This window comes from Budorcas taxicolor, chromosome 6 (assembly GCF_023091745.1).
Source record: "Budorcas taxicolor isolate Tak-1 chromosome 6, Takin1.1, whole genome shotgun sequence".
Taxonomy (NCBI): domain Eukaryota; kingdom Metazoa; phylum Chordata; class Mammalia; order Artiodactyla; family Bovidae; genus Budorcas; species Budorcas taxicolor.
Genome location: NC_068915.1, coordinates 98,017,492 through 98,035,731, shown reverse-complemented (window position 1 = coordinate 98,035,731; position 18,240 = coordinate 98,017,492). Strand labels below are relative to the sequence as shown.

The window sequence follows — 18,240 nt, the reverse complement described above, 5'->3', positions numbered from 1 at the left end:
GAGGAACAGAGAAAACAGTGGAAGTGTTTGTTTTGCCACTAAATAAAGATGAGGGGGGAGTTCCCTGGTGGTCCTGTGGTTAGGACTTTGCCTTCCAATGCAGGGGGTGTGGGTTCGATTAACTGGTTAGGGACCGCATGTCTCTAGATCAAAAACCAATCGCCAGTCCAGGTTCGATGCATGAGACAGGGCGCTCAGGGCTGGTGCACTGGGATGACCCAGAGGGACGGGATGGGGAGGGAGGTGGGAAGGGGGTTCAGGATGGGGAACACATGTACACCCATGGCTGATTCATGTCAATGTATGGCAAAACCCACTACAATCTTGTAAAGTAATTAGCCTCCAATTAAAATAAATAAAAATTAAATTAAAAAAGAAAAAACCAAAACGTAAAACAGAAGCAATACTGTAACAAATTCAATAATGACTTTAAAAATGGTCCACATTAAAAAAAACAAAAGATGGAGGAAAGAGGTGTCCATAGAAGCTTATTATTTTGCATTTCACTGACCACCAGCAACCTTTACTTCTATCCTCAACATGGGGATGGTGGTGGAGAGGTGGCGGGTGGGAGGAGCATGGATCCAACAGGATGGAGAACAATTGTCCGTATTGTCTAATTGTCTATAGCTGTGGGCATCTATGGCTTTGTAGACGTTGTCCTACCCTGATAGGGACTCCTATGGCATATTAACAGTCTTCAAGACTTTGTTATCATGCAGAAGTGTGAGAGCACATGAAGAAAAGGATAGTCTCTATTTCATCGGAATGTCTTATTCATGACTAATACCACTTTTCTGGTTTTCTGTCAACTCTTCCCACACAGAGGAATAAATCAGAACAGTGTAGAGGTAAAATTGAGTTATTTTGTTTTCCAAATCTGAAGAAAGCTTGGCCTCACTCTGTTCCAGGTGGCTGGATAAATTGGGCCTGTCGGCCAGAATGGGCATAGAAGTGGTGATGAGGCAAGTGTTGTTTGGAGCCGGAAACTACCACCTAGTGGATGGAAATTTTGAACCTTTGCCTGTAAGTGACCATTATTTTCCTATTATTGTGAGTCATTTAAATTACTGAGGTCGCCCATTTTAAGCTTTTATGAGGAGTCAATTCTCTCGTTAAATTCAGGGCTCTTAGTAAGTAGCCAAACCATGGAAAGGTGGACTGGAAGAACTCTTAGAAGAAACCCACTGTAACATTTTTGTGTCTCAAGAGATAGAGACCCAGAAATAATGATTTCAACATGAGTCATTGGGGCTGTGTCATGAGATTTTTTCTTTTAAAGGGGGTAATTTGAAATTTTATGACTTCAATTTTATACGATAACAAAGTTGAATCAACTATTTTTCAAAGTAAATCAAAGTTGAAATTGCCATTAGTATCCAAAGTTTCAAAATGTTTTTATGTTATGAAATCATCATTTATTTAACTTTTAGGTAAGCTAGTACCATGTATGTGTTCAAAAATATCACCCTCAGATTGGCTATTTTGTTAATAATCTTCAAGATATTTACAAATAAAGTCTCATTTCCACCCTATCTCCAACTACTTCTGGTGCTAAATCAGGAACTGTAGCCTTCCATATAAAAACCACCTTGAAGATATATATATGAATAGTATAGATATAGCTCTGAGAAGTATGACCTTGATTTTTGTTGTCTAAAATATCATTTGAGAATATCTGTTTTCTAAGAATAATTCCTACGGGAATTATTTGAACACTGTAGGAAAGCTAAGAAGGTCTGCAAAAAGCACATGCCAAATATAAGCTAGGCTTTTGTGGTTTATAGATATCCCCCTAAAATTGCTTTTAATCTATAGTGGTCCAAGCTCATGGAGCACACTGTTCATAATAAAACATTTCTACAAAATGGAATCTCTTCCCCAAGTCATTTATAAAATGAGTTAAACCAAGTATGATCATTTCATTGAACAAATATCCAAAATCTACTACTGGCCATTTCTTAAATGGACCTTGAACAAGGAAGAGAAATTAATAATTTCTTCACGATGTGCTTTAAGTACAATATCTGGAAGTTCGCTACCTTACCCTGTCACTCTTTATAACTAATGCCAGCTATTTATAATGTTGTCTAAAGCTTCAAACACAAACTTTTGACTTAAGAATTCTTTGTATATATGCTAAATATATTTCTTCCTCAAGGTTTACAAGTCAGCTAGAAAAACTTGAAGGAGTAAATGGTACCATTGACATCTGCAGGATCCTAGGGAATCAGCCTTAAAGCTATTGTACATGTCTGTTTTCTTATTTGATTTGCATAACAGTCCTGGAAGGTGGCAACACAGGTGTCTTAGATTCATCTTTCTATTTATTAATTGTTTAATTGGAGGATAATTTCTTTATAATGTGCTGGGTTTTGCTGTACAACAGTGCAAATAAATCATAATTTTATGTATGTGTGTATATATATATCCACTCTCTTTTGAACCTCCCTCTCTCCTCCCATCCCACCCCTCTAGGTCATCACAAGACGCCAGGCTTGACTCCCCATTTTTCAAATGTTTTTGTTGTTCAGTGGCTAAGTTGTTTCCTGTTCTTTGTGACCCCGTGAACTGCAGCACACCAGGCCTCCCTATCCCTTACTATCTCCTGGAGTTTGCTCAAACTCATGTCCATTGAGTCAGTGATGCCATCCAACCATCTCATCCTCTGTCGTCCCTTTCTCCTCCTGCCCTCAATCTTTCCCAGCATCAGGATCTTTTCTAATGAGCTGGTTCTTTGCATCAGGTGGCCAAATTACTGAAGTTTCAGCTTTGGCATCAGTCCTTCCAACGAATATTCAGGGTGGATTTGCTTTCTCATTTTTCACACAGGGACGTTCAAATTAAGGGATGCTTGTGGGATTTGCTGGAGGTCACACTGTCTTGTTATTCTAAAGAATCCTATACAAATCCTGGCTCTTAACCTGCTTGCTTTCTATCCACCCACCCACCTCCCCTCACAGAACTGTGCTAAAGTTATGCCTCTTTTGAAAGCATTTAATTGATTCTTCTCTGTAAAATCTCAAGTCTCCAGTGTAAAATCTTAAGCAGAGAAACAAAAGCTGTTTGCCTATTAAATCTGCTTTATCTCAGTTCAAGGGCTTCCCTGTGGCTCAGCTGGTAAAGAATCCACCTGCAATGTGGGAGACCTGGGAGGAAGGGTTGACGTTATATATATCTAGTGAATTAAAAAATAACTTTCTTATGAAAAATTTCAAAGTAAAGGGAAAAATATATGAAGCCCTAATCTTGTTTAATCCATAATCCTACCTGTCCCTCACCTCCCACTTACTGGATTACTTCTAAGTAAACCTCAGGTATATCATTTTATCTGTAAGTATTTCAGTATGTTTCTCCTTTGGAAAAACATAACACAATATAATTATCACACTTTAAAATATTGACAATAACTTCTTAATATCATTAAATATTTAGTCAGTGTTTCACATTTTCCTTACTGTCTCAACTGTCTTTAGCAGTTGGTTTATTCAAATCAGAATCCAAACAAGGTCCATATATTGCGTATATTATGTCTCTTTTTTAAGCATTTATTATATCTCTTAAGTCTGTTAATCTTTAACTTCTCCCTCCCTCCTTTTTTTGTTCCTTGGAATTGATTAATTAAACAAACCAGGTAATTTGTTCTATAATGTTTTCCACATTCTGCACTTTACTAAGGTTTCAGAGGCAGTTCTGTTCCACAGATAGAAGTTTTTATCTTTCAAACTTGGCTCTGTATGTGTAAATGTGTATGTGAGTGTGTATCTAAAATTTTTGCTTTGAGTTTTGAATTTTTGGATGACAGACAACACAGAATATTTAAACTGCCTCTGAGCAATCAGTTATATTCTTGAGATCTACCTCCTAGCAGACATAGCCCTCTGAATCATGGAAATATAGTCCTCTGGTGATGAACAGCAGCAACAAGATACTGCCCTCAGATTCACGGTGGCAACACAGACCAAAAGATGAATCCTTTTTAAATACCTCCAGGATAACAATCACACTGTTTGTAGGATAGCTATTTGTTTGACACTGTTTTTGTTAAAAAGTAAGTAAAGATCTATTTTGTCCCTCCCCTTTCCAATCACTCCAACTAGGATTATTGGCTCTCTCTTCTGTTCAAGAAACTGGTGGGCAACAAAGTGTTAACAGCAAGTGTGAAAGGTCCAGACAGACACAAACTTCGAGTATATCTTCATTGCACAAACATCAACCAGTAAGTGTGTAACACACCATTTACCAATCAAGTTTTAATAAGTAAGCACACAACTTCCTACTCTAACACCCTGCTGTCTTCTGTTTATACAGTGGATCTAAGGTGTCTCATTGTCCTTTATTTGTTTTCATTCTCATAGTGATATGGTGCCAGAGTCAAGCTAAAAAAAAAAAAGAGGTTAAATGTAGGCATTTACAGTCCAGCAAAGATTTGTACAATGATTTAACATAATACATAATAAAAATATATCCTGAATTTAAATAAAGAATAGTACAAATATAAGCACATAAAACAGATTTCATATGCATGATTAATCAATTGAATGACTATGGATGAATATAAATATGAATTCATATGAGTGAATAATTATGTGACTATACTTATCATTTTGAATCATATCTGATTAATTTAATAAAGAAGAAAAATTAAAAGGTGACTGATAACAACTCTCATGTTTTCAGAAGTTTTAACCCAGTTTCTGGAATTGAGAAGCCATAGAGATTTTTATACTATAGTACTCTGGCTTTAGGTAGCAAAAAATATTCCTAAGTTTGAAATTTTTCTCTTATTAGTTTCAGTTTGTCTTTCCTGATAGAATAATACTAAAATATTAATTTTAACTACAAAGGCTATCCACGGTTTCCTATTTCACTAAGTGGGAACTCTATTTTTGGTGAGTGGCCCCATTAGGACTGGTGGGAAATGACTTAGGTGGATAAATTCTGTAAAATGTTGGTAGATTTAACTTTCTTATTTGTGTTGGTCTTTTCATAAGGTTAGAAAAAGTCTTGGTTTATATGGTTTGTAATATGAATTCATATGAGCCCACAAAATTTTCCTTTTATCATTTAGCTTTCCTAAGTTTGAACATGTATGAGCTGACTGACTTCCTCACAAGTCAGTCTGGCAAAGCAGCAAAGATTGCAAAGTGCTAAAGCCCAGGAAATGGTTGTGTAAAGAGCAATATTTTTATCACATTTTCAAAACAGGACCACATCAGCAGTCTGATACTATCATAACTGGAAGATGCAAAGAGGGTGCAGCATCACTAAAAATACTAAATACATTTGGTATTATCCGTGATTATATTGTAACCAACTACTTAATTGCTTAAATTAAATAAACACTTTTATTGAGTTCATGTATTTGCTTTCAGCCCTAGGTATAAAGAAGGAGATTTAACTCTCTATGCCTTAAACCTCCATAATGTCACCAAGCACTTGAATTTACCACGTCACTTTTTTAACAATCAAGTGGATAAATACCTCGTAAAACCTTCAGGACCCGATGGCTTACTCTCTAAGTGAGTAATTTTCTTGGTTCATTTCCAACTTTCACCCAAAGTGAATTTTATTGGTATTTGCCAGAATACTGTGTGTTGACAGGGAGCAAAAGAAAAAAATCAACTATTTCAAGTTCTAACAATTCTTAATATTCAGGAAGTTATATGTGAATACACACCAATACAGGTGTAACTCATTTGGAGAATCAAAGCAGAAGGATGGGAAGACAAATGGCAGTTATCTTACAGAAATGTTTTCATTTCAAGACAACTTGGTGTATATCAGGATCCACTCAATGCATTTAGATTATTTGCTCCAAAAAAATAATCCTTGGTAATACAGTCACTAAAGCAAAAATACCTGTATGTAATTGCTATATAAAGGCATAGGAGTTGCTATAAAATATCATGTGTCATGGATGTGATTCTCTTACAGTATCAGAATAGTTTTCTATTGGTTAGAGTGAAGAAAAAGAGTGGTCAGAAATGTGCCTTTTAGGTGAATTATTTAAAGTTGGTTCTTAAACATTTTACTTCTAAAAGCCCATGATTGAATATGTCTTAAAAAGCTTATATGCAACAGAATACCCAAGGGACTTTCCCGGTGGTCCAATGGTTAGCACTCCATGCTCCCAATGCAAGGCACCTGGGTTTAATTCCCGGTCAGGCAACTAGATCCCATATGCTGCAACTAAAGTTTGCATGCCATAACAAAGACTGAAGACCCTGCATGTGCAAATAAGGTGCAGCCAAATAAATAAACAGTCTTCTAAAACCAGAATACCCAAGAATGAGTTAGGCATGACAAATATTTCTGTCCAGCGTGTGTTGGAAGGATCTCTTTTCTTCATGGCTATTCTCATACTATGTGTGTGTGTGCTCAGTTGCTCAGTGTCTGACTCTTTGCCACTCCATGGGCTCTGGCCCGCCAAGCTCCTCTGTCCATGGGATTATCTCGGCAAGAGTACTGGAGTGGGTTGCCAGTTCCTCTTCTAGTGGCTCTCCCATCTCTGCAAATGCTCTATGAGTGATGTTTTCAGTGACAGCATCAGAACCTGAAAAAGGGCCATAAACGTGCTTTCTCCAAAGTCCTATCCCCATGCTGCAGAGTCGCTTCAGCCGTGTCCGACTCTGTGCAACCCCATAGACGGCAGCCTACCAGGCTCCTCCGTCCCTGGGATTCTCCAGGCAAGAACACTAGAGTGGGTTGCCATTTCCTTCTCCAGTGCATGAAAGTGAAAAGTGAAAGTGAAGTCGCTCAGTCGTGTCCGACTCTTCACAACTCCATTGACTGCAGCCCACCAGGCTCCTCCATCCATGGGATTTTCCAGGCAAGAGTACTGGAGTGGGGTGCCATTGCCTTCTCCGCCTATCCCCACAGACAAACATCATTAACAATGGCTATCATTCCATGAGTTTTTTCCTGTCCTTTATTTTACTATATATAACTGTAATCATACAATTTCTAATAGGAGAAATTGAAGGAGAACCCACAAGTTTTCCCAAGTATCTTTCCATTTATAGTCTTTGTAGACATTTTAATGGGCTGCATGTTTTATAAAATACCATGGTTTGCTTACTCATTTTCCTACTGTTTTCTCCCATACTTTTTCCCCCGTTATAAATAATGTATATTTGAATAACAGATACTTCTCTCTTTGGGGATTTTGACACTTTTTAAAGTTCTTAGCATATTTGTGTCTGACGCCAAGAAGGGAAAAACTCTGAAGTTACCGAATAACAGTTGTAGAGTTAGATGTATCTTAAGAGGGACTTCGCTGGTGGTCCAGTGGTTGAGACTCTGTGCTCCCAATGCAGGTGTCGCAGGGTCGATCCCTGGTTGGGGAACTAAGATCCTGAGTGGCACAGCAAAAAGCAAAGTCTTCGAGATCATTTTCGTTTAGCCTTAGATGGGTATCTAGGGCCGTTTAGCCCTGTTTGTTTCCTCTCTGTTGGATCTCACAGCCTCTGCTGGTGACTGTTCTCTGTGGCAAGGAGAAGGTGCCTTTGGACCTTTCATCTGCTGCTCTTAGTTCTATTCTCTGGAGCAGAGGATGGAATCTGCACTTCATGCCTGCGGACAAGTGGGTTTAGAGGATTTTTTTTTCTTCTCTTTCTGGTAGGGGAGAGTAGCATACACTCTGTGTTAATTTTTATTTCCAATTAGGTGTCAATGTTGTAAAAATTGACAAGTATTAAAATATCTGGATTTCTAGCTTTCCTTTGAAAATAGGTGCCCTGGCAACTCTGGGGTGTTTTCCCAATTCGATGGAGCTGAACTGGGATTATTCACTTTAGGCAACTCATCTAGCTCTCTGTTCCCCTTAGTTCCTATGTGACCCTGCTGTCATAGGCCTGTCCTACTGCTGGTACATCACATCCTTGACCCCGAGGGCATTTGAGTTTGCTACTCTTAATCTGAAACAACACAGAATGCTCTGTTTTCTCCAGAATAACTCTCAGATATTTGAGGGACAATTGGACTGTCTTCTCTCCAGGCTCAATATGCCCAGTTTTTTCAGTGATTCTTCTCTATGCTTTTTTACCAGACCCTGTTGCATTCTGATCATATATTTCATGCTTTATACTTGGAAAACTGGTGAAATTGTGGACATTGTTGTATTACCCTAAGTTCTTCTTGATGACTATATATTACTTATATTTTTCTCTCTTTAAAATGTTGCAAAAGTATCCCAGATATGTTTAATGAATGCACAGTTTGCACACATGCTCATGCTAACGACCTCAGGGGGTTAAATAATGATTACCTTTAAAAAGTTAGTTTTCTCTTATATAACTTCTATAGTGCCCATATAAGGTCCTGTATCATAAGTATTTAATAAATATTTGAACTGAATATACGTTAACATAAAAGCAGTATTTTATAGTTATCTCAGATGAATTTTGCCCACCTTCTCCAATTCTACCAAATCTGTTGCTTGCTAATTCCTTCCAGCTCTATTTGGTCTGAAACTTGACAAGCATGTCTTCTATTTCTTGTCACCATATTACTAACTTAGAAATAGGAAATAAGACACTACCTTCAAATAAAACCCTACCCTTATTGGCCCGCCCAATAAGGAAATATTCCACATGCTTTAAGCTTACACTCAGTATGCGGATAACACCTTTTAGCTATATTCATAGCTGATTAAACAGTGTAGACAGGTAGATTAGATATTATCTTGCCCATGTTTCATCATCTTAACCCAGAGCAGCATTAATTTACAGTGATCAGACTTACCTTTAAACCCTGTGACCTCTCTCAAAGACTTTCTGAAACGTTTTTGTGCACCTCTGTCACAGTCCTCAATCTCTTGCAGAAGAGCTCTAACTATCACCATTTAGAGATGTTGTCAAGACCTATTTTTGTTTGCGGTTTCCTGATGGTGGTCGTGGTGTTTCCTCCTCCACCCCTTGCAGGAAGTGCTGTGATATAGGTGCTGAGACAAAGCTCGGGTGCATGTGAGCTGAGTGTAACTGCAATGCAGGCTTGTTAGCCTTCAGCACAATTATGGTTATCTTATTACATCTTTAGGTACAGAGCCCACAGCTGGGCATTTAAGCAAGGAATAATGGAAACTAATTTCTCTGCTGACTGATACTTGGTAAGGATAGAGTGTGAGAGCTCTTTAAAAATGAAAACTTTATAACAATGCTAAACTGGAAACAAACAAGTGTCTAACACTAGACAATTTAGTAAATAAAATGCTGGTACAATGGAATCTTGTGCAGTCATTAGAATGATGCAGTGGATGAATGTTTAATGGTGTGAGCAAATGTTAGGATATGTTAAGGGGGAAAGAATCAAGTTTTAAGAGACTATATACTGTATGCTCATTTTTGTCCATATGAAAATATGTATGTTCATACATACATTAAAAAGAGATGAAGAAATATACATCAAAATCTTAAAAATGGTCATGAGATAGTTTGCTTCTGTTATATTTATTTATCTGCATAATAAGGATGATGATAGATAATACTTTTACATGCTTATTATGTACAAGGCACTGTTATAAGTATTCTACATATAATATATGTATTACAGGTATGACATAAACTCTGGCATTAACCTAAATTTTCAACAATATAAAACTTTTTCTTTATAAAAAATTCATAACATAAAAACCACTTAATAAAAAGATAAAAGAGATAAAAATATCATTTAGAATTATGGAAGTAAGTATCAATAAAACTAAAAGTAGACTAAAGCTTTTCTTCCTAAGCTCTTACTTATATAAGATTTGTTGCCGTAAGAATATATTGCTATGTTTAGTTGCTTCAGTCGTGTCCGACTTTTTGTGACCTCATAGATTGTAGCCCACCAGGCCCCACTGTGCATGGGGATTCTCCAGGCAAGAACACTGGAGTGGATTGCCATACCGTCCTCCAGGGGATCTTCCCAACCCAGGGATGGAACATTGCATCCCTGGGTTGCAATCTCCCACATTGCAGGCGGATTCTTTACCGTCTGAGCCACCAGGGAAGCACAAGTATATATTAATTTGATTTCAATAATAATAAATATACATAACACTTGTCCTTGATTTTTTTCTATTTTTGACTCAGTTTTTAATTTAAATTTTAATAGTGAGATGCAAAGAAAACAATTATTTTTTTAAATCCATGGTTTAGCTAGAGAAAATCATTTTTCTTCACCACAGCAATATATATTCTACCAAAGTAGCTTAACAGCTTAAGAAAATGAATACATACCTCCTGGGAGATGGAAGTAAGAGGGTTTACAGACATAGTTACAAGTGGGAAATTGACGATCACTTTGTATGTTAAATTCGTGCAAGTCATATTCCATCCTATATATTTGCTTCATATCTAGATGTTTACAATTACTTACCATTCCCCCCCAAAATGCCACAAATCCAGAAGTATGTCATCTTCATCCTTTTTACACCTCTGTCATCTTGCCTAGTATGGATTGTATGTGCTTCATTTTCCGTAAAGGGCCGGATAGTAAATATTTGGGAGCTTTGCAGACCATATGGTTTCTGTCACAACTGTTCAGCTCTACCAGTGCAGCTTAAAGGTCATCTCGGTCAAATACCTACCTGACATAGTGTTCAAATACAAGTTACATGATATAAACTGCCACAGGAAAAAAATTGGGGCCTTAAAAAGTTCTCAGGACTTTTATAGAGTAGATGGAAGATGTACAGCTTGGCTAACCTGGATGCATCTTTCCCCTTTGCAGATCTGTCCAGCTCAATGACCAAATTCTGAAGATGGTGGACGAACAAACCCTGCCAGCTTTGACAGGAAAACCTCTCCACCCAGGAAGTTCACTGGGCATGCCACCTTTCTCATACGGATTTTTTGTGATAAGAAATGCCAAAGTTGCTGCTTGTATCTGAAAGTGAAAGACATGTACTAGCCTGGAGATTGAATTTTTGAGTGTATTGATAAGAGAAAAGCAAAATTCAAACTATAGGAAGGCGAGCAGATGTATTACGGACCCAATGGGTGGGAGATTTCGAGTCCTTGAGAGACTCAGTATGAGATTTAGCACAGAATTTTGTTCTAAGTGGACCCCTGCTAATAAGGCCAAACACCATGGTTATATGTTTACATGTAGTATTTTAAAGTTATTAAAAATGTACATAATATAATACAGCCAGGAGCCAAGTATGTGAAGGATATATTATTAGTTTCAAGAAAGTATTTAGTTGTTTTTATTTAAAATAAAACAGTTACTAGGAAACTGTCAGATTCTTCCCTTATATGCTATCTCTACTGACTGCTATAGAAAAAGTTTGCTATTACAAGCTCCAAATCGTCTATGAAAGAGAGACAATCTGTTTACATCTTAACGGAGAACTGAGTTCAGTTGCTGTTTCCCTTCCCTTTGTTCTGTTTGTCTTTGTCAGTAATACCATGTGAGAAGACAGATGGCTCGATGTGATAGTATTTTTTAAAAAGATTAATGACAATTCAGAGGGAAGGGATTATATACACTTCAAATGAAATAAAAAATGACTGCAAATGAAATTGATTTACCAGGAGGAGAAAATTTAACTCCATACATTACAACCATCTGTTCATGTTTATCTCTGTTAGTCACGTAGTCGTGTCCGACTCTGTGTAACCCCATGGACTGTATGTAACCCACCAGGCTCCTCTGGCCATGGAATTCTCCAGGCAAGAATACTGGAGTGGTTGCCATTCCCTTCTCCAGAGGATCTTCCCGACCCAGGGATTGAACCCAGGTCTCTCTCATTGCAGGCAGATTCTCTACTGTCTAAGCCACCAGAGAAGCCCCATGCTTACCTTTACTTTACCTTAAATTCTTGCTTTAGTTGGTTGCAAGTAACAGAAAACCCTGATTCCAGTGGCTTGAACCACCAGACATTCATAATCCCACATAATGAGAAGTTCAAGTTGGGTGAGCTCCACTGCTGAAAATGTCACCAAAGAAACAGGTTGCTTGTATCTCTCTGCTCTGTCACCAGCTTCATTCTCAAGCTGGAGGCATGATGTCTGCAGCTATTCCATGGGCCCATTCAGACCTGGAAGTAGCCAGAGAAAGATGAGCCCTTTTTCTGTCTTCTTCATAGACTTTTGAACGTCTCAGAGGTTCTCTCACCAAACCTCTCTTCCTGTGTCCTTGTGTCATATTGGCCAAGAGAGGGTTGCATAGCCACTGTCTCCAACTGCCAACATCAGTGAGAGTCCTCCAGTTGTCTCCTAATAATCTTTTGGAATGAAGGGTGTTGAGAAGTCTGTGACATTGACCACTACAGCTCCCTGCTTTTATCAGTAACAGAATGTATTATTTTCTCCTGTATCTTAATTCTACTGCTAACTGCTGCTAACTCGCTTCAGTCGTGTCCGACTCTGTGCGACCCCATAGATGATGGCAGCCCACCAGGCTCCCCCATCCCTGGGATTTTCCAGGCAAGAACACTGGAGTGGGTTGCCATTTCCTTCTCCAGTGCATGAAAGTGAAAAGTGAATGTGAAGTCGCTCAGTCGTGTCCGACTCCTAGCGACCCCATGGACTGCAGCCTATAATTATATTTATGCCTGTTATGAATATTGTCTCATTTAAGTACGTTTATAAGGAGCTAAAGCTGGTACCTAAAGTTTGGATGCTTTAATATCTTTAAATTTTATATGTCAGTGGTTTTTATATTTTCACATTTGAAATAAAGTAATTTTTGTAACCTAATGTTACAATGATTATTCTTTTAATAAAGCATAAGCCTACAGATCCCTTGTTTCCTTCACCACTTTGTTTACACCCAACCTTTGTTTGTCCTTTCAGCCTTCCCTACACCAAGAGTTGACCTTGAAGAAAAGAGACCATCAGGCACAAACATAATTCCCTCCCTCATCATGGAGATCGGATCATGATCAAAGTTCAATCCAGTCTATTTTTCTTCTCCCTGTCCCTCCTGCCACTTAATAAATTCAAGGCCCAATTTTTCACTGGTATTGTTATAATCTCCTAATTGGTCTCTTTGACTTTGCTTAAAATTCTTAAAAATTTTAATGGGCTTAAATGGGCTTAAAATGTGCTTAAAAATTAAAATGGCTCTCCATTCCCTTAGCAGATAGGCCCTTCCAGAACAGCACGGGCTGTTCTCTTTGGCCTCAATTCTTGCTGCTTGCCCCATGAATTCTGTTCTCCCGCCCACACGCTGGTTGAACAATCTGGACAAACAGCCTCCTTCACCTTTTGCTTCTGGACCTTTAGTGCTGCTCCTTCTGCTCTGCATCTGGACTCTTCTAACCGTCCTCTCTATGCGGCAAACTTTTATGTTTATTAAGACCCAAGTTCTTCCTTGGTGGTCAAGTGGCTAAGACTCCAAGCTCCCAGGGCAGAGGGCCCAGCTTCGATCCCTGGTCAGGGAACTAGACCCCACATGCTGCAACTAAAGATCCCACGTGCGTGCTAAGTTGCTTCAGGGTCGTTCATGTCCACCTCTGTGCGACCCTATGGTCTATAGCCCACCAGGCTCCTCTGTCCATGGATTTCCCAGGCAAGAACACTGGAGTGGGTTGCCATTCTGTCCTCCAGGGGATCTTCCCCACCCAGGGATTGAACCCGAGTCTTTCATGCCTCCTGCATTGGCAGGCAGATTCTTTACCACTAGTGCCACCTGGGAAGCCCAAAGATCCCACACATCACAGCAAAGATGGAAGATCCCCCATGCTGCAGCTAACACCTGGCACATCAAATTTAAAAATATTTAAAAAAGGAAAAAGACCCAGCTCAAACAGCAGTTTCAGTGCCTTCCCCATCATATGAGTAGCTTTAGTCATATTTCTTTCCTCCTATAGCAGTTTAGACATTTATTTTTGTATGGTTGATGATAGTCCACTAGTTTTTAAATTAGTTCTTAGGTTACTTTATCAAATGCAACTTACATGTTTATTTACATTCCCATAGACCTTGCAAAGGACACTAACAAGGCTAGTTTACCTGAAACTGCAGCACAACAAACTTAATAAGGCAAATCTGCATATTTAACAAAACAATTCTAAACATACCTTAAAAAATTTAAAACACAATTTAAAAAAAGTTCTTATACATCTAAAAAAAATCACACAAAAATTTAGTAGATCAAGTTCCCTAAGCATTTAAACACCTTAAAAACAACATTAATTACAAAACCTATATAAACACAATTTGTACGAAAATGTCATTTTCTCATGCCAAAGTTACAAATTTACTATCCTAGCCAGAGTTAACAGAATTACCAGTTCAGGGGCTCTATACCAAGTACGGTAACCATTAGCATTTGATTAGAGAATCTAGAAACAGGATATAGAACCACTAGTGTGTTGGGTTCAACCCCTTCCTATGCTTAGGTAGCAGATGTTGGGGTCATCTAAAGCAAAGTCTGAGATAAGGACTTGGGGGTCCAGTAGTTTATTTGGGATCTCAGGAAGCAGGCATGAGAGACCAGGGAGAGTGAGATGGAGGAAAAGGAAAAGCCAGTATTGAAGTTTGTTGTTGAATTTGCTGCAATAGGCAATGAGAGTTCAGCTCCACCAGTACCACTGAGAAACAGGGATGCCTTTCATAATTTTTCTCTTATTATTCTCATGTTTCCTAGCAGGTATCATTTCATACTCACTTTATTGTCAATTATAATTTTCACAAAGAACATCTGCTTCACATAAAATAGTTTTAAGGCCAAACTGAAAGCGGTTAGGAACTCTCTTCAGAGAGGAGCCAAGGGAACGACATACAAAGAAAGTGTGGAAACAGGAAAAAAGAAATTATCTGGCTATCATTTGAAACTTAGTTTGGCTGTTTGTGACTGGTTATCCTTAGTGTTTTGATCGCCTAACCCTGAGGTAATTACCAATTAAATGACTGAGCAGGTACGCATTTAGACCACCACAGCACAGAATCACATCAGTCTAATAACTTCCTTGTTGAATCAATGTAATAGAACACATGGAGGAGGAGGGTTGTGTGATCACGAGGTATTCTCTGGCAATGCTGACCCTTGGCCTAAACATCATACTTGTGCCCCAGAAACCCTATGAAGACTCACATCCTCAGAGAGTACCCTTATCCTAGGGTCAGTGCATCCTCAGAAGCTCTCTGTTGTCCTCCACTGAATCAGGGTTGCAAGAACGCCTATCCCTCTGTAGCAGATCCCAACTGGCAAACTATTGTAACATTTATAACTGGGGGCAGGCGGAGGGGGCGGGGGGATAGGTAGGAAAAGTCCATCTTGGATGGCTAGATCAGCAAAGGCAGCCACTTTAGAATGTACCTCATCCCCAGAGGCAAGCGTATGACCCTTTACCTGAAGTGCTTATCTGTCTCAGTCTATTTGTTTTGGCTGCAAATGAATGGCAGTCTCTAGGTTGCTATTTATCACTGCCCTCCAGTTATGTGTCTTTAACAGTGAGCTCATCTGTTTCCAGCTTCTGAAAGAGTAAGTTGCATAGCCAGCTGGAACAAGTACGCTTCAGCACGCTACTGCTCTCTCGTCCTTGGAGCATGTCTTTTATTTTCACAGAAAATGTCCTAAGCTGAGTCTAGTGACCTGATTGCAAACACTTGCCTGTTTGTTTCTTTAAGGAAGGAAGAAGTTTATGCAGGTTAAGTTTCTATTAGGACTAGAATGGCTATACCTTTAAGTCCCCCTCTGACTTCTATATACATGCTAAGTCACTTCAGTCATGTCCAACTCTGTGCGACCCCATAGACGCAGCCCACCAGGCTCCCCCGTCCCTGGGATTCTCCAGGCAAGAACACTGGAGTGGGTTTATAACATTTACATATGGAACACATATGTATGAATATTTATATAATATTGTCATATAAGAAAAAGATTTGATCTTTGCCCCTAGTTCTTGGCACAAAGTTCCTGAAATCCTTAGAATTTCCTGAGTGGTAAGAGTGTCTTATCTCATTCATAAGGAACCCCCTTTGAGCACAGCAGAATTTATACTAAAGAGGGGACTTTTAGAAGTGACTGTGTTACTCGCTCAGTTGTGTCTGACTCTATGTGACCCTATGGAGTGTATGTAGCCAGGCTCCTCTGTCCATAGAATTCTCCAGGCAAGAATACTGGAGTGGGACGTCCTGCAGGATGGAGGCTAGCAGCAAGAAGAACCAACCACCTGTTAGTGAGTTGGAATTTTTACTCCCACTCAGACCTCCAGAGGGGGCAGAAGGACAAAAGACTGAGTTCAGTCATCAACGGCTAGTGATTTTGTCAATCATGCCAATATAATGAGGCCTCCAAAAAACCCCAAAGGACAGGGTTCAAGGGCTTCAGGGTTGGGAACACATGGTGGTGATGGGAGAGTGGTATCTGTCTAGAGAGAGTGGAAGCTCTGTGCTTGCCCTGTTCATCTCTTGCATCTGTCTGTTTCATAGTTATGTTCTTTTATTAAGAAAAAAAAGCAAAACTGATAATTGGTAAGTGAAATGTTTTCCTAAGTTCTCTGAGTCACTCTAGTAAATTAATCTGGATGGCAAATGCATGCATCCTCAGTCATGTCTGACTGTTTGCAACCCCATGGACTGCAACCCACCAGGCTCCTCTGTCCGTGGGATTTTCCAGGCAAGAATACTGGAGTGGGTTGCCATTTCCCACTCGGGGAGATCTTCCTGACCCAGGGATCAAACCTGTGTCTCTTGAGTCTCCTGCGTTGGCAGGTGGATTCTTTTACCACTGTGCCACCTGGGAGCAAAATTTATCACCCCAAAATATGTCTCTTTGGCGTGAAGATTACTGTAGACTGGTTGTTTTCTAAAAAAAACAAATGGATCAGGAAGAGTTTTTATCTCCTTCCCTCTTCAATTGCCTACAAACTGGAGAAAGAGGATTTGTTCCAGGAAGGGAGCTATCACCATAGATAAGTACAGTACAATGTGAGCTAGGTTTGGTAGACAGGGAGGAACCTAGCAAAATCTGTTTGTTAAAATTCTCTGTCTGGTGAATTCCCTGGCAGTCAAGGGGTTAGGACTTCAGCTTCCACTGCAGGGGCCACAGGTTCAATCCCTGGCCAGGGAACTAAGATCCCACAAGCCATGCAGCATGACCAAAATAAAATAAAAATAAATAAATAGAACTTCATTTAAAAAACATTTGATAAAAAAAAATGAAATTCTGTGTCCTATTATTTCTATATGGCCAGCAAATATTTGTTTACCAAACATTTGCTCTTCTTGTTCCCTCTGTGAAATTTCTTTCTCTTTGAAGTCCCAGACCCCTATCCCTTTCTCTTTAGTCCAGGAGATCATATATACCTCATTTTACCTGTCTCTGGGGGCTCTCATGTTAGGATTCCTCCTACAAATGTAATTAAATTTCACTTTCTCTTATTAATCTGTCTCATGTCAATTAAGTCTGAGACTAGTCAAAAGAACCTAGAGAGGCAGAGGAAAGCTTTTTTCCTCCCCCACAAGGATAGCTCAGAAGCACAGGTAACAATCCAGAGTTTTGACGGGCTTTGCTGGTGGCTCAGAAGGTAAAGAATCCACCTGCACTGAAGGAGACCTGTGTTCAGTACCTGGGTTGGGAATATCCCCTGGAGAAGGAAATGGCAACCCACTCCAGTATTCTTCCCTAGAGAATTTCATGGAAGGAGGAGCCTGGTGGGCTACCGTCCATGGGGTCCCAAAGAGTCAGACACAACTGAGCCACTTTCACTGAAAGGGGACTATCAACAATCTTACAGGACTCAGCCTAAAACCTGTGGGAGCTGATGCAAACTCCAGCTAGATAGCGCCAGGGTTGAGTAAAATTTCAGGACACTTGAGTGTTGCAGAAGTGTTTGATGTGTGGAAAATCCACACGTCTGGTGTCACAAGTCATATAGTGCTGTAGTTGAGAATAAATAGGTACAGGAGAATGTGTCTTTTCCTTTACAAATATAGAATAACATTTCCCAGTGCCTGGATCCCACTGTCTACAACTAAGCAGAGTGTTCAGTATGGAAGCCCTTCCACATTCATTATGTTTCTTCTTCCCCAAAAAGCTGGAAGGAGGAGAAGGGGAAGACAGAGGATGAGATGGTTGGATGGCATCACCGATTGGATGGACATGAGTCTGAGCAAGCTTCGGTAGTTACTGAACTAGTGTGAACTAGTTTCCTAAATTTATTAAGGACACTTCCTTGACCACCACCACTGGAGACTCAAGATATCACTGAATTACTGATCAGGGTTTTAAAGATAGGCACTTAAAGACTAACCTAATTCCCTGGAACACTAAAATTCAAACGCAAGACTTGCCCACAGTCAC

General features: G+C 39.4%; 1 protein-coding gene across 1 annotated transcript in view; it reads left to right on the top strand.

The window, feature by feature from the left end:
* Positions 1-10,873, top strand: part of HPSE (heparanase) — a 48,046-nt gene extending 37,173 nt beyond the window's left edge. The window contains exons 9-12 of the mRNA XM_052642245.1: positions 912-1,026; positions 4,101-4,219; positions 5,376-5,522; positions 10,714-10,873. Of these exons, the coding sequence (XP_052498205.1) occupies positions 912-1,026; positions 4,101-4,219; positions 5,376-5,522; positions 10,714-10,873 (541 nt within the window). The remainder of the gene's footprint in view (positions 1-911; positions 1,027-4,100; positions 4,220-5,375; positions 5,523-10,713) is intronic.
* Positions 10,874-18,240: the final 7,367 nt, after the last annotated feature.